This window comes from Trichosurus vulpecula, chromosome 6 (genome assembly GCF_011100635.1).
Source record: "Trichosurus vulpecula isolate mTriVul1 chromosome 6, mTriVul1.pri, whole genome shotgun sequence".
NCBI lineage: Eukaryota > Metazoa > Chordata > Mammalia > Diprotodontia > Phalangeridae > Trichosurus > Trichosurus vulpecula.
Window position 1 is genome coordinate 29,635,631 of NC_050578.1, and position 12,215 is coordinate 29,647,845.

Here is a 12,215-nt window from a genome sequence, read left to right on the forward strand (position 1 = left end):
AGAGTTGGGTCTGTCAGTGAGAAATGCTGTCGGTGTCTCATGATTTCCCCATAGATCTCTGAGGTGAGCACTAGGAGATTCTCTCCTGGTCACTTGTGGAGACTCTCTGGTCCCAGCCGTGCAGACTCTATGAAAAGGTGGGCCAGGGCTTAAGAGCACTAGCTGGCAATCAGGTGGTGCAGCACATGGAGTGCTATACTTGGAATCAGGAAATCCTGAGTTCAAATCCTGCCTCAGTCACTTACTAGCTTGTGAGACACTGGGCAAGTCAGTTTATGGCTTTAGTGCCTCAATTTTCCCATGTGTAAAATGGGGATAAGAATATCACTTACTTCACAGGGTTGTCTTGAGGATCAAATGAGATAACACATAAAAAGTACTTTGTAAACCTCAAAGTATTATATGTGCTAGCTATTATTATTATTATGAAAGACATGGACAATTCCCTTACTTCCAAGTACAACAATCCCAGCTACTGAACAAACAAAAAAGACTCGGTCGGTATGGCAGATGTGAATGTCCCATTCATAAATGGTGTACCAAGGACAGGAGGGCAGAGATAGGCTTCTGCTGGGAAGGGCACACAGGGGTCTTGTGTTCCACGGTTCAAGACTACATTAAGCCCAACTACGCCTAAGGAGTGCATGCGCTGACCAAGGCAGGGAACAGAACGGGCAATTTCACATCATCACGCAAAAGATTCAAAGACTGGACTGTGAGGAATGACAACATGCATTCCCTTCCCCATATTTGCTATGATTTTGTTTTTTCTTCTCCCAGCCACAAAACTGTCAAATGAAATGCTGCCTCTTCCCCCAAGCAAGGAATAAAACACACACACACACACACACACACACACACACACACATACACACACGTATACACACATACATGCTTCCCCAACATCACTGCTCATCTGGATAAACCCCCAAACAACTTTGACAACTTACGTGACATCCAAGTGCTGCTCTCAGAAAAGTCAGAACAGTTGCTGATACAGGGGCCGCTCCAGTGACCATAAACCTTACTTTCCCTCCAAGACTTGCCTTAAAGGGGTAGAGAGGGAAAAAAGAAAAAGGATGCTGGGTGACTGTCTGAGAATGGATGCTCCCTGCAGTTTATATGCTCAGCATTGTTAGGAATTCTTCTAATGCACTGAAGCCTCTTTGAACCAGCGCCCCGTCCACAGGTCCAGTTCTGATCTCTGAAGGCCATGCTAAATTGTACTTAGGCTAAAGTGACCTCGACAGAAGTCAGAAAATCTGGAAAGCCACAGAGAATGAATGCTGGGCCCAGAGTCGGGATTAAAATACCACCACCTGCATTGTTAATGTATTTTTTGCTTGATGGGAAGATCTTTCCCATCCATTAATAGGCCCATGTGACCTGTTTAAGTCACATGGAAGCCTGAGTCACATGAGCATGGGTCACAAGGATTATGATGCCCTCTGACCCTGAAGAAGTGTATATATACTCTGAGGTTAGCATTTTGCTTTGGGGCTCACTCATGAGAAGAGTGTTTCTGTGATGTAGCCAGATGAGACTCTGGGTAGCTGTTAAGGACTGGCTTTGAAAACCCACGTGTTGGTACCACTCTCTCTCTAGTAACTATGTATGTATTGTGATTTGGGCAGACAACAGAAGCCCTGTCTATTGATTGTGTTATCTTCTCTGTTTATGTAATTTCTGTTTGTATTTGTTCTGAAGTTCAGGGTATTGACTTTTCCCCTGATATATATATGCGTATACACACACACACACACACACACACACACACATACATATATATGTATATATACACACACACATATATATGTATATATACGTGTATATATGTATATATATATATATACATACATATATATATATATATATATATATAAATTTGATTAAAGTAATATTGTTGACCCCTTCTTAGGTGCTTTTCTTTAGAAAAGCAGATCAAAGAACTTGTGCCATCAGCCCTCCTGTGTGCTGGTAGTGTTGGTCTTACACACCCCCAGCAGCTGTGTGACCTGGGCAAGTCACGTAACCGTTTTACCTCAGTTTCCCATCTGTAAAATGAGCTGGAGAAGGAAATGGCAAAACAGTCCATGTCATCATCATCTTCTTCTACTACTACTACTGCTGCTGCTGCTGTTTATACAAACAGCAGCAGAATCAAAGTACGTGGGTTTAAGGTCCACCTCTGATGTTTTCTACCTATATGATTCTGGGCAAATGACTCCTTTTCTCTGGGCCTCAGTGAAGTGAGGAGGTTGGACTAATTCAGCATTTCTTAAACTGTGGGTCTTGACCCCATAAGGGGTCACGAGAAATCTAGCAACAGTAAAAGCTTTCTGAATGTGCAATGACCAAAAATTAATTAAAAATCAAATGCATAATGAATCTGAGGTGTTTCTGGCAATGCTTGCCCATGTTGCATCATACAACTTCACTGTAGCCTTGGTTCTAAACACAAAGCACACGCACTTTGCACTGTGCATGCTGTCACGCCACTCAGTGCCAAGAAAGGCTGCCAAAACGTGAAAAGGGATCCCGAGTGGAAAAAGTTTAAGAAGCCTGGGACTAGATGACTCTGAGTTCCCTTCTAGCTCCATGCCAATGACTGAATTTCAAAATTTAAGTATCTAAGGAATAAAACACTACATGCACACACACACACCACTCACATCCTTTCTAGCCTCCTCCTCAAAAGCCCCTTTAGAAATTTGGACCCTGGCTAGTTTAAGTAATAAGAGAAATTGTTGCATATCCAGTTATTACCTGAATTTTGTTGAAAATAATTTTATCCCACAGGCTGTTGTTTCTAATTATACCACTTCGGAGTTCTGCCTCTTTCCTCTTGGAAGCAAAATCCAAGATCCACCGTTTCATTGTTGTATTGGCCTGTCCAAAAATCTAACAAGCCAAGTCATGATTACTAGGTTGCTCCTTGTGTAAAAGGTTTGTACAGCAGTTTAATTTGCAGTTGACAATGAACACACAGCCAGTAATCTCCACCCTGCCCCCCACCCCAGCCCCCAGCTATTAAAGCTACTGCAGGTACTCTTCTTGTCATATTCCTATCTTCATTCCCCTCTTGGCTCTGTTTCTGATTTTCCAGGCTTTGCTACCATGCCTCCTTGGCTGCTGTCACATCCTGGAACCTCCCTGGGCTCCTGAGGACTCTTCCTTCCCCCTGGAACTCCTCCTCCACCATGTTAGCCACCTTCTCCCATTGAGAGTTCCTCCTATTTTGGGGCCTCCATTGTGGGGGGTGGCCCTGTCTGGCCAACCTTCATTTGCCTCCTGGCTGTGCTTCTGACTTTTCAGACTTCAACAGAATGCCCTTGATGAAGTCCCCCTTCCTGCCCTAAGCTCCCTTTTGTGCACTGTCTTTCTCATTAGGATGTAGGCTCCTTGAGAGCAGGGAATATCTTTCTTTTTACTGGTATATGTATTCCCAATGCCTGGCACAAAGTAAGCACTTAACAAATGCTTCTTGCTTTTCCATGCTCATCCTTCAGGGCACTTCAATACTGCTCCCTGCAAAAGATTCCTTCCTCCCTGGAGCTAGAGTTTCTCCCCATTCCAGCCCTCCTGAACAGGCTGGAACTTACTCTGTCAAAAATGCGGTTCAGCAGTCTGGGAACTGCAGGAAAGATGGTGGGCTGCAGCATCTTGAGGTCATCCATAAGTAACCGGATATCTCCTTGGAAGAATCCAATTTTAGCTCCATGACACAGTATGACACTCTGGAGAGGGGGAACAGGAAGGCGTGAATTCAGGAACCAGCAACTTTCTGGTGAGATCATCTCAGATTGGGTTTGGCCACCAAGTTCCAAATACCTTTAAATTCTCTAACCCAGACAATCCCACCTAACAGTGTTTGTTGGTATTCCATAAAAATAGGGAAAATGATGTTATAGGAAGCAGTTACACACAGAATTTGTTATATACAGACAACTGGCTGGAGGGTATTATAGTGGAGTTTGACATATTGTAGGTTGTGTTTTTTTTTTTAAATGAGTTATTTGTACAATGAAAGGAATATCTGCCCTAGAATAGGCTGGCACAATCTGTGGCCCGCGGGCCACTTGCAGCATGCCAAAGGATTTCGGGCAGGTCTGCCCTGGAGTCTGAGCACCTTGATAATCTCTCTGGGTCTCAGTTTCCTCATTTACAAAATGAGAGCCTTAAACAAGATGGCCTCTGGTCGTGATATTATTGCCAAATAACATGGGTCAGAACATTAGTTTAATATTGTTAATGTTAACATCCATTGAAGTCCTTTGATACCTGAGTGGGCTGTGAATGGTGGTAGGTGGTTCTGAGAGCCTCCGCAGGACCTATCTAAGACTTAGAAGCTGTTACGGCTTTAGGGGCCAGTCTGGCAGTGGGCCATGTTCTACAGTCCAAGATCTGCCCTAGCTAAATCCAGAAAGGCTCATCCTCAGGAGGGCAGCCACTAGATGGTGAAGGTTCTCAGCTACAGTTCATGAAAACGGTCTACTAAAGGCAACAAGTCGTTATGGTCTTCAGTGATGAAAGGAATCCTCACACCTATGAATCTATGCATGCTGGAAATACTACGACATGAGTGTTTGGAGGAACGTATTATGCCGGGTATGCCTGTGAAAGAACTTTTAGCTAAAATCTTGGGGCCATTCTAACATTAGATGACATATTTTAGGATTAATACAATCCTTAAGGTAGAGGAGGATTAGGACTGGGATACATTTTGTTTTATTTATGGGAGGAAGGGATACTTGTCTGCTTTTTGGTTTTAGTTGAAGATACTATATCTTGTCTTGGTGGTTGTGAAAAAAAGGATACCAACCTTCATGGTAGAGAGGTAGGGGCCTACTAGTACAGAATAGTGTATACAATTTCAGGTATGGTCCTTGGAGCAGATGTTTCTGGGAATTGTTTTTGCCACAAGTTTAAATGGGATGGGGGAAGGAGAAAGGGGGAAGATATGACTGTGAGCTAAAGACAAAAACTTCAATAAAACATGTAAAAAAAGAAAATGCTTCTATATTGTTCCACATGTCAGCCACACTCCTAAAAATGTGATTTCTTTGAAAAGGGAAATATATGTGTGTGTGTGTGTGTGTGTGTGTGTGTGTGTGTATGTGTGTATACACACCTATGTATGTATTGGAAAAGGATTGCAAAAATTATTAAGCATAATTAGTGTGACAATTTTTACACTGATTTCCATTCAAATGAAGGTAAAGAGACAGGTACTATATGATGTTTGCCATAATTAGCCTACGGCACAATGCCAGGTGGCCTTCATGTTGTACACAGACTAGAGTCTGGGGAGACTAGCATAACCCCCATTTGGATCAATACTTTAAATAACAGACTGTGAGGGTGGAGAGGAACAAATGTGAGTTTTAGTACCCTATGCTACTGCTTCACCATAAACACTTCAACTCTTACCTGAAGTCCAAGTTTATTAGAATTTACTTTACTATAACAAGCTTCTTTGTTAAAAAAAAATCTCCAAAAGGCTGTTAGACTTTCAACCTCAGTGAATCCAGGGCAGGTTGTGGTGACTTCTCACGTGGTGATACATTCCACAGCATATCTGTCCCTTACATTTGCTAAGTCTGTATACCCAAATTAAATCAGCTTCTCTCTTCCAGGAACAACTCAGGTTGTATTCAAAAGTGAAATTTCAGCAGGTTTTCATTCAATATAGTTTGATTCGGGCAGTGAGGTAACATAGTAGACTGCTGGGCCAGGAGGCAGGAAAGTTCATCTTCCCAAGTTGAAATCTGGCCTCAGACACTTACTAGCTGTGTGACCCTGGGTAACTCATTTAACCCTGTCTGCCTCAGTTTCCTCATCTGTAAAATGAGCTAGAAAAAGAAATGGCAAGCCACTCTAGTATCTTTGCCAAGAAAACCCCAAATGGGGTCACAAAGAGCTGGCCAAGACTGAAAAGGGCCAAGCAACAACCAAAGAGTTTCAAGGTGTCTTCCAGATCTATAGTCACATATGCATGACCCTTTAAGAACCCTTGTATACCACGTTTAGTCACCAAAGAACTTTTTTTTTTTTAGGAACACAGCCCATTTCTCCCCTTGCTAGTGATCAGGTTAAAGATAGCTACCAAGCACCAGTCTGATCCTTAGGTTGAAGTGACCCCCCCTTTACAGAAACACAGTTCCAGAGTGACAGGGTAGTCACGGAAACCTGCCGTGAGCTCCTCTGTTTTCTTAACTTCTCTCTGCATCTAATGGAAGCCCTTACTCTCAGATTCCTAACCCTGAAAATGGAGCCAAGAAAGCATTCTCGGCTGGGTTGAATCATGCGATTTATGTCAAGGCAATCTTGCCAAATCTATTTAGGGACTGTCTCTTTTCTCAAATCAAAGTAGAATGTGTTATAAAAACCAGCCTATATGTACATTTTGATCAATAATAACTAACATTCATCTAACACTTCTAAGCACTGTAAGGCACTTTATACATATGATCAATTTGATTCCCGTATCAACTCTGGGGAATGGGTTTTATTATTATCTCCACTTTACAGATGAGTGACTTGTCCAGGGTCATACAGGTAGCAAGTGCCTGAAGCAGGACTTGAACTCAGGTCTTTCCGAGTTCAAGTCCAACATTCACTCAATCTACTTAACATCTAGTTGCCTCAAATGCTACATAAAGGCAAGTGTTGAATAATTTGACTTATTTTTATTATATTTATTTATAATATATTTATTACATTCATTAGAATATATAAAATTAGGTAAAGTTTATGAATATTATATTTAATTTGGCTTAACCAAAAAAGGACAAAATTATATTGCCTAAGCATTGACATGAATTTCTGGGTCAAAAGAGCGAGTAGTATCAGCTCAGAAGATCAAATTTCCCTTTTAAACACCAAAAAACTGAGGGATAGTGAACCACTAATGTAGACTTGTTAAGCTTTACACCTGGGAACAGGGGAAAAACAAGGGTGGCACCTACACTGTTCTCAATAATCTGGGTCCTGTACATGATACAAGGCAAGAGATTAATTTCCAACACCAAACCACACTGTATCCCAATCTCCTTACCAGCATTAACTGCTCATACATGTGAGCGAGTGGTAAATATGAAATGTGTGAGTCACTGGAGTTCAAATGAAGTGCTTTCTGTGAAAAGACAATAACTGAGCAAACATGCACAAACAAAAAGCAATTGAAATCAAATCAGTGCCTACCTCCACAACTCTCAAACATATGGGCAAGAGGCAAAAAAGACACTAAATTGTCATCTGGAGAAGGAGCCACCACAGTCTGCAAGCAAAGACATCAGCTTGGCAGAAAAGCACAAGACCATTAAGATTTCCATTCATTGTCCACCCCCATATTTCTGAGCACATATTACCTTAACTCTACTGAGGGAGAGGACATACGATTTTGGGGTGTCTGGGGCTTTGATATCTTTGGTATGTGGGAAACTCTTGGGGAACAAAATCTCTTTAGTAATGTAGATTTATTACCAACTTAAGAGTCTCAGAGGATTGCCCAGGGACACTGAGATATTAAATCTCTTGGCCAGGCTCATATAGCCAATATATGACATAAAGGGGACCTGAATCCAATATCTTTCTGGCAAGCCTGCCTCTCTAATCACTATGCAATACTCCCTTCTTTTGTATTTATTACTGAGAAGTAATCAGTATCAGCCAAAGAATGTATTAAATGAGGTATTTGATATCTGGGCTACCATTTCTCTTTTAAAAGACTGAAGCTGAATCCATTTAGGTGGCTGAGTCAAAGCTAGGACAATCATCCTTCCAACCCCCCCAACACCCCACCTCGCCCCAAGCCCATCCTCTTACCCCAGTCAGGACATTAAGGGATTATGTGCTCTAATTGTTCAGAATTAAAAATGCACCACTGCCAGCGCTCCCTCCCAGCCCAGCAAGAACACTTTCAACCTTCAACCTTCAAGTCAGGAATGCAGGAATTCATCTCCCAATACAAGGAATACCATAACATCACAAAGAGGAAAAAGAACCCAGCACCAATATACTTGTACTCATGAGCTAGAAGGTGATTTCAGTAGCTGGGATTTTATTCTTCATTTTAAACCAATATTTCATCTCCCATTTTGCATATTTCATTGAGTTCAAATAAACTTCAGGCCACCGCAAAGTGATCTGTTGCCCCCTGTAAATGAAGTCTCTACCGTGCACACCTTTGAGCACCATCCCTAAAACCTACTGCCCAAGTTTGATCTAACCCTCATGGGGTGGGGTTTATATTGGACTTTAAATGCAAGCAAGGCACTGTAAGTATTTGCACAGGGTGGTGATAAAGTTATAATAGAATTCTGGCCAAAATAAGGCATCTGCCAGATTAGCGGGTGGGCTGATGAGCTAATATGAGACTGGTATATCTACTTCTGCTTTCCATTTTTGCTCTCCTACCCCCTCTAGAATCTGTCATAAATTCTACACAAGTTAGAGAAATCATAGTACCAACCCTGGGCAATTTTCTTAGTAAGAGAATCAATACCAAGAAGGAATTCCTTACCCATTAGACTGTAGTTATACACCAACCCAACCCAACCTGCATCCCAACCACCTGTCAATCCAAAGGACAGTACCTATGGAGGTCACCATTTGGAGAAGTCCAACTTGGACTGTCTCTGTACCCATAGATTTAGAACTGACAGAGCTCCCTATCAGTCTGATTTGAAGTTTCAGTAGACTTGAAAACTCCATTTCATTTTTATAACTGATTTTTTAAAGTCTTGCATGAACATATCACCTTCTTTAGTTTTCCTCAGAAAAAGGAACAACAAGTAAAAATTTCAGTTGATTAAGATGCTGAACATATTTTAAAAAGTGCTTTGGGGTAGCAAGATCCCAAATGGATCCATGTTCTCTCATTATTCAATAATAGGATTTCATTCCCTGAACCTGTTAAGTGTGAAAATCTGCCATAAAAATTAAGGCAACTGAGTACTTTAGAAGGACTGCAAAAGTCAGATATGTAAGGCTCAGAGAGGGGCAAAGAGAACATCTTTTGCTGGACAAAAGTGACATTGATTGTTCTGATACCACATCATCAAATAAGAGGATTGTCTAAGTGTCACTGGAAGTGAGCAGATAACAAACGTATTGGCCAAGCATTAAAGGCAGCTGGGATGACAAATTTTAACCTCTTCACAAGAAGATGGCAGATCTTGGAAAGTTGGGAGATCCACAGTATGAATGAGCCTACACATCTGGCATCATTTAGCATCCCCAAAGGGATGCTGAAATTTCATCAGTCAAGCAGATATAACACATTTAGGCCTTCCTCTGTACTCTCTTTTGTTCTCTTAACAAAATCTTTACAGCAACATCCACATGCAGTTTCACGGTCCAAATTTTTAAGAGCTTTTACTGGCCAATCTGCCTCCATAGTGGCAGGCAGGAGTTGGGATGCAGGGTCATGAGACTGCCATTTTAGAGAAGAGGATCTTATGAGTGTTCCACCCACATCTTAATAAAAGTTCCAAAATCGCCCATACTTCCAAATGGATCACCAAAGAACTATGGGCTTAACTACTTAAATTCTTATGGCTTAATGCCACCTAATACAGATGGCCATTCCAGCATTTCCAAAGGTTACCTCTGTCACTTTCACAAAAGCTGAACAGTTGTTCACTACATTTTGATGTGTGATCAATGCGCCTTTGGGATTGCCTGCAAAACACAGTGGGAGCCAAAGAGAGTTAAAGCCAGTGGAATACCTTCTAAGGAACAATAATAATAATAAGGACTAGCAATTATTTGGCACCTACTGTATGCCAGGAACTGCAAATATTCTCTCATTTGCTCCTCACAACAACTCTGGGAGGTACTGCTATGATCTTCATTTTACCGTTGAGAAAACTGAGGCAGACAGAGGTTAAGTGACTTTCCCAGGGTCACACAGCTAGTAAGTGTCTGAAGCTGGATTTAAACTCAGGAAGATGAGTCCTTGGCTACAAAAGCCAGCCTTCTGTCTACTGAGACACCCAACTGTATGATAAGGCATTTAAGAATGCCTTGCGTGCCTCTTATGATTGATAGCAGTTTAGAAAACACAAGTCCAGTAAATCAAGTCCTTCAATACCTGTCATATCCTGTCCCACCACCAACCGGGCCCTCTGCCAAAATCCAGGGGCTGGGCTGAGTAAACTTTACCATTGGTGTTATGTGTGTGGCCCGGTTTTGAATGGTGGATAGCAGGAAGGGAAAAGCAGGAAGGGAAAAGCAGGGATTCCTACCCTCGAAATCACCCTAAGGCATCACCTGCCTTAGAGAATGGGTGCATTCATGAACAAGTATTTAAGATCCTACTGAATGAGTTGTCACACACTTGCATTCCCCAGTGGGCTGGAATCAGATTAAGATGTATCTGGGAAATATTTAACAAGAGAAAAAACCCAGTAAAACCTAGATAAAAGCATTTTAAAACGCAGTCAGTATGCAGCCCACGGATCCTTAGGTGGTCGCCATTTTTGTTTGAGTTTGACACTTTTGTTCTACTAGAGGCTTAACGTTTTCTAGGAAACACAGAGAAGGCACACTGTGGCCCAGGCCAGGTGGCCTCCACAACCTATCTACCACAATCAGTAACAAGGGTGAGAGAGGGGCTTCATTCTCTGAAAGAAGCACAAACCTTCCAGTTTCTAGACAAAGGCTCTCCCATTTCAAAACTTACCTGTTGTCCCACTGGTGAAACAAATCACAGCAAGGTCACCAGGCGACGGAGGCTAAAATGGTTAGGAACAAATTTAGTACAAGCCTGAAGAAGCCAGTCAAGGATAACATTCCAGGGAGGCTAAGGGCTCTACTGCTTTCCTGAGATGACTTGGTTGTTTTCATGTCACAGAACGGAGGTAGCTCTGAGGGGACAACAAAAGTCTGGTGGGATGATTTCCTTGCACACGTACCTTTGGCTTCCTCCTGTTAGCTCTTCCCAGGTCCTAAAACAGAAATAGAGGGAAAATAGGATACAAGTTACCATTTGGTCTGGTCTCGATGGTAGGTGCCAAGGTCTGTACTAAGTACAAGACATAGATACAAAGAAGTGTAAATGTTCAGGGAAATGCTAACCAGGTGCTTTGGTATCCTTCCCTTAATAGCTAACTCCTCAATGAGGAAAGCTTACTTTTTGGAATCAAATAACTATAGTAATTGGGATTAAACTAAATCTGAACCTAATTAAGCACTACTCTTCACTTTCCTAAATAGATTCTACTGTTCTTATGTAAGAGGTGTTAAGGTCTCTAATGTTGGAAACAAACCGTATTATTTGAAGATGGTAAATGTTCTGCCTAATTTAAATATAAATTTCTCCTGACACAACGTCCTTTGATACAATTTTTTTCCAGCCTAGGAGGTATGACTTTCAGACACCCTCTTTAATAATTTGTGTGTGTGCATAGGAGGACATGGATGCCGTACACACATACATGCATACACATACTGGGTATGTACACTTACACACAATCCTGCCAGCTAGTGCAATACAATGCATAAATTTTGTTCATTGAAAGAGGCAAAAATAAAATAGAAACAGATCCTCCACAAGAGAGAGACTTAAGTGTCAGTTCAGCCTGAAGAGATCCAACTACCTCTAGCTTTCACACCCGCAAGGTGTGAGGTTCTAGAAATCTGTATTTGCAGGAATCTTCCCCTCTCCACCCAGCCACCTTTAGAAAGAGAAATGATTGCTTAAAAGAGAAACTCTCAGGAGGGCACATTGAGGGAGACACATTCCTAAAAGACTATCCTAAATAGCCTCCTGTTTTTCAGACATCTAGGAAGTGACTATCTGGGTTGACTATCCTGTGAACTAAGAATAATAACTCATTTTTATGATGCTTTTCCAAGTCTGCCAACTGCTTTTATCTCCTTCGGTTCTCACGACCCCCTGTGACATAGTGCTATTATTTCCATCTTCCACGAGGAAATGGAAGCTCAGACAGGTCGACTGACTTAGCTAGAGTCACAGGTTTCTAGGACCCCAGATTCACGACATGGAAGGGACCAGGAGGTCTATCTAGTCAAACCCCCTCACTTCATACTTGAGAGAACTTAGGGCTAGAGAGGTTGACTTTCTCAAGGTCACATAGGTAGCATCAGAAGTGGGGATTAACCCATTTTATCCTGATGTTGGGAAAGATTGAAGTCAAAAGAAGGTGGGATGGCAGAGGGTAAGATGGATGGTGTCACAGAAACAATAA

At 41.9% G+C, this 12,215-nt stretch overlaps 1 protein-coding gene across 1 annotated transcript in view; it reads right to left on the reverse strand.

Annotated features, from left to right (window-relative positions):
• The window catches only part of LOC118854012 (long-chain-fatty-acid--CoA ligase 1-like), a 76,789-nt gene that overhangs the window by 12,594 nt on the left and 51,980 nt on the right, over positions 1-12,215 (reverse strand). The window contains exons 8-14 of the mRNA XM_036764316.1: positions 10,920-10,952; positions 10,688-10,739; positions 9,611-9,684; positions 7,058-7,135; positions 3,603-3,737; positions 2,767-2,901; positions 951-1,046 (exon numbers count right to left, since the gene is read on the reverse strand). Of these exons, the coding sequence (XP_036620211.1) occupies positions 951-1,046; positions 2,767-2,901; positions 3,603-3,737; positions 7,058-7,135; positions 9,611-9,684; positions 10,688-10,739; positions 10,920-10,952 (603 nt within the window). The remainder of the gene's footprint in view (positions 1-950; positions 1,047-2,766; positions 2,902-3,602; positions 3,738-7,057; positions 7,136-9,610; positions 9,685-10,687; positions 10,740-10,919; positions 10,953-12,215) is intronic.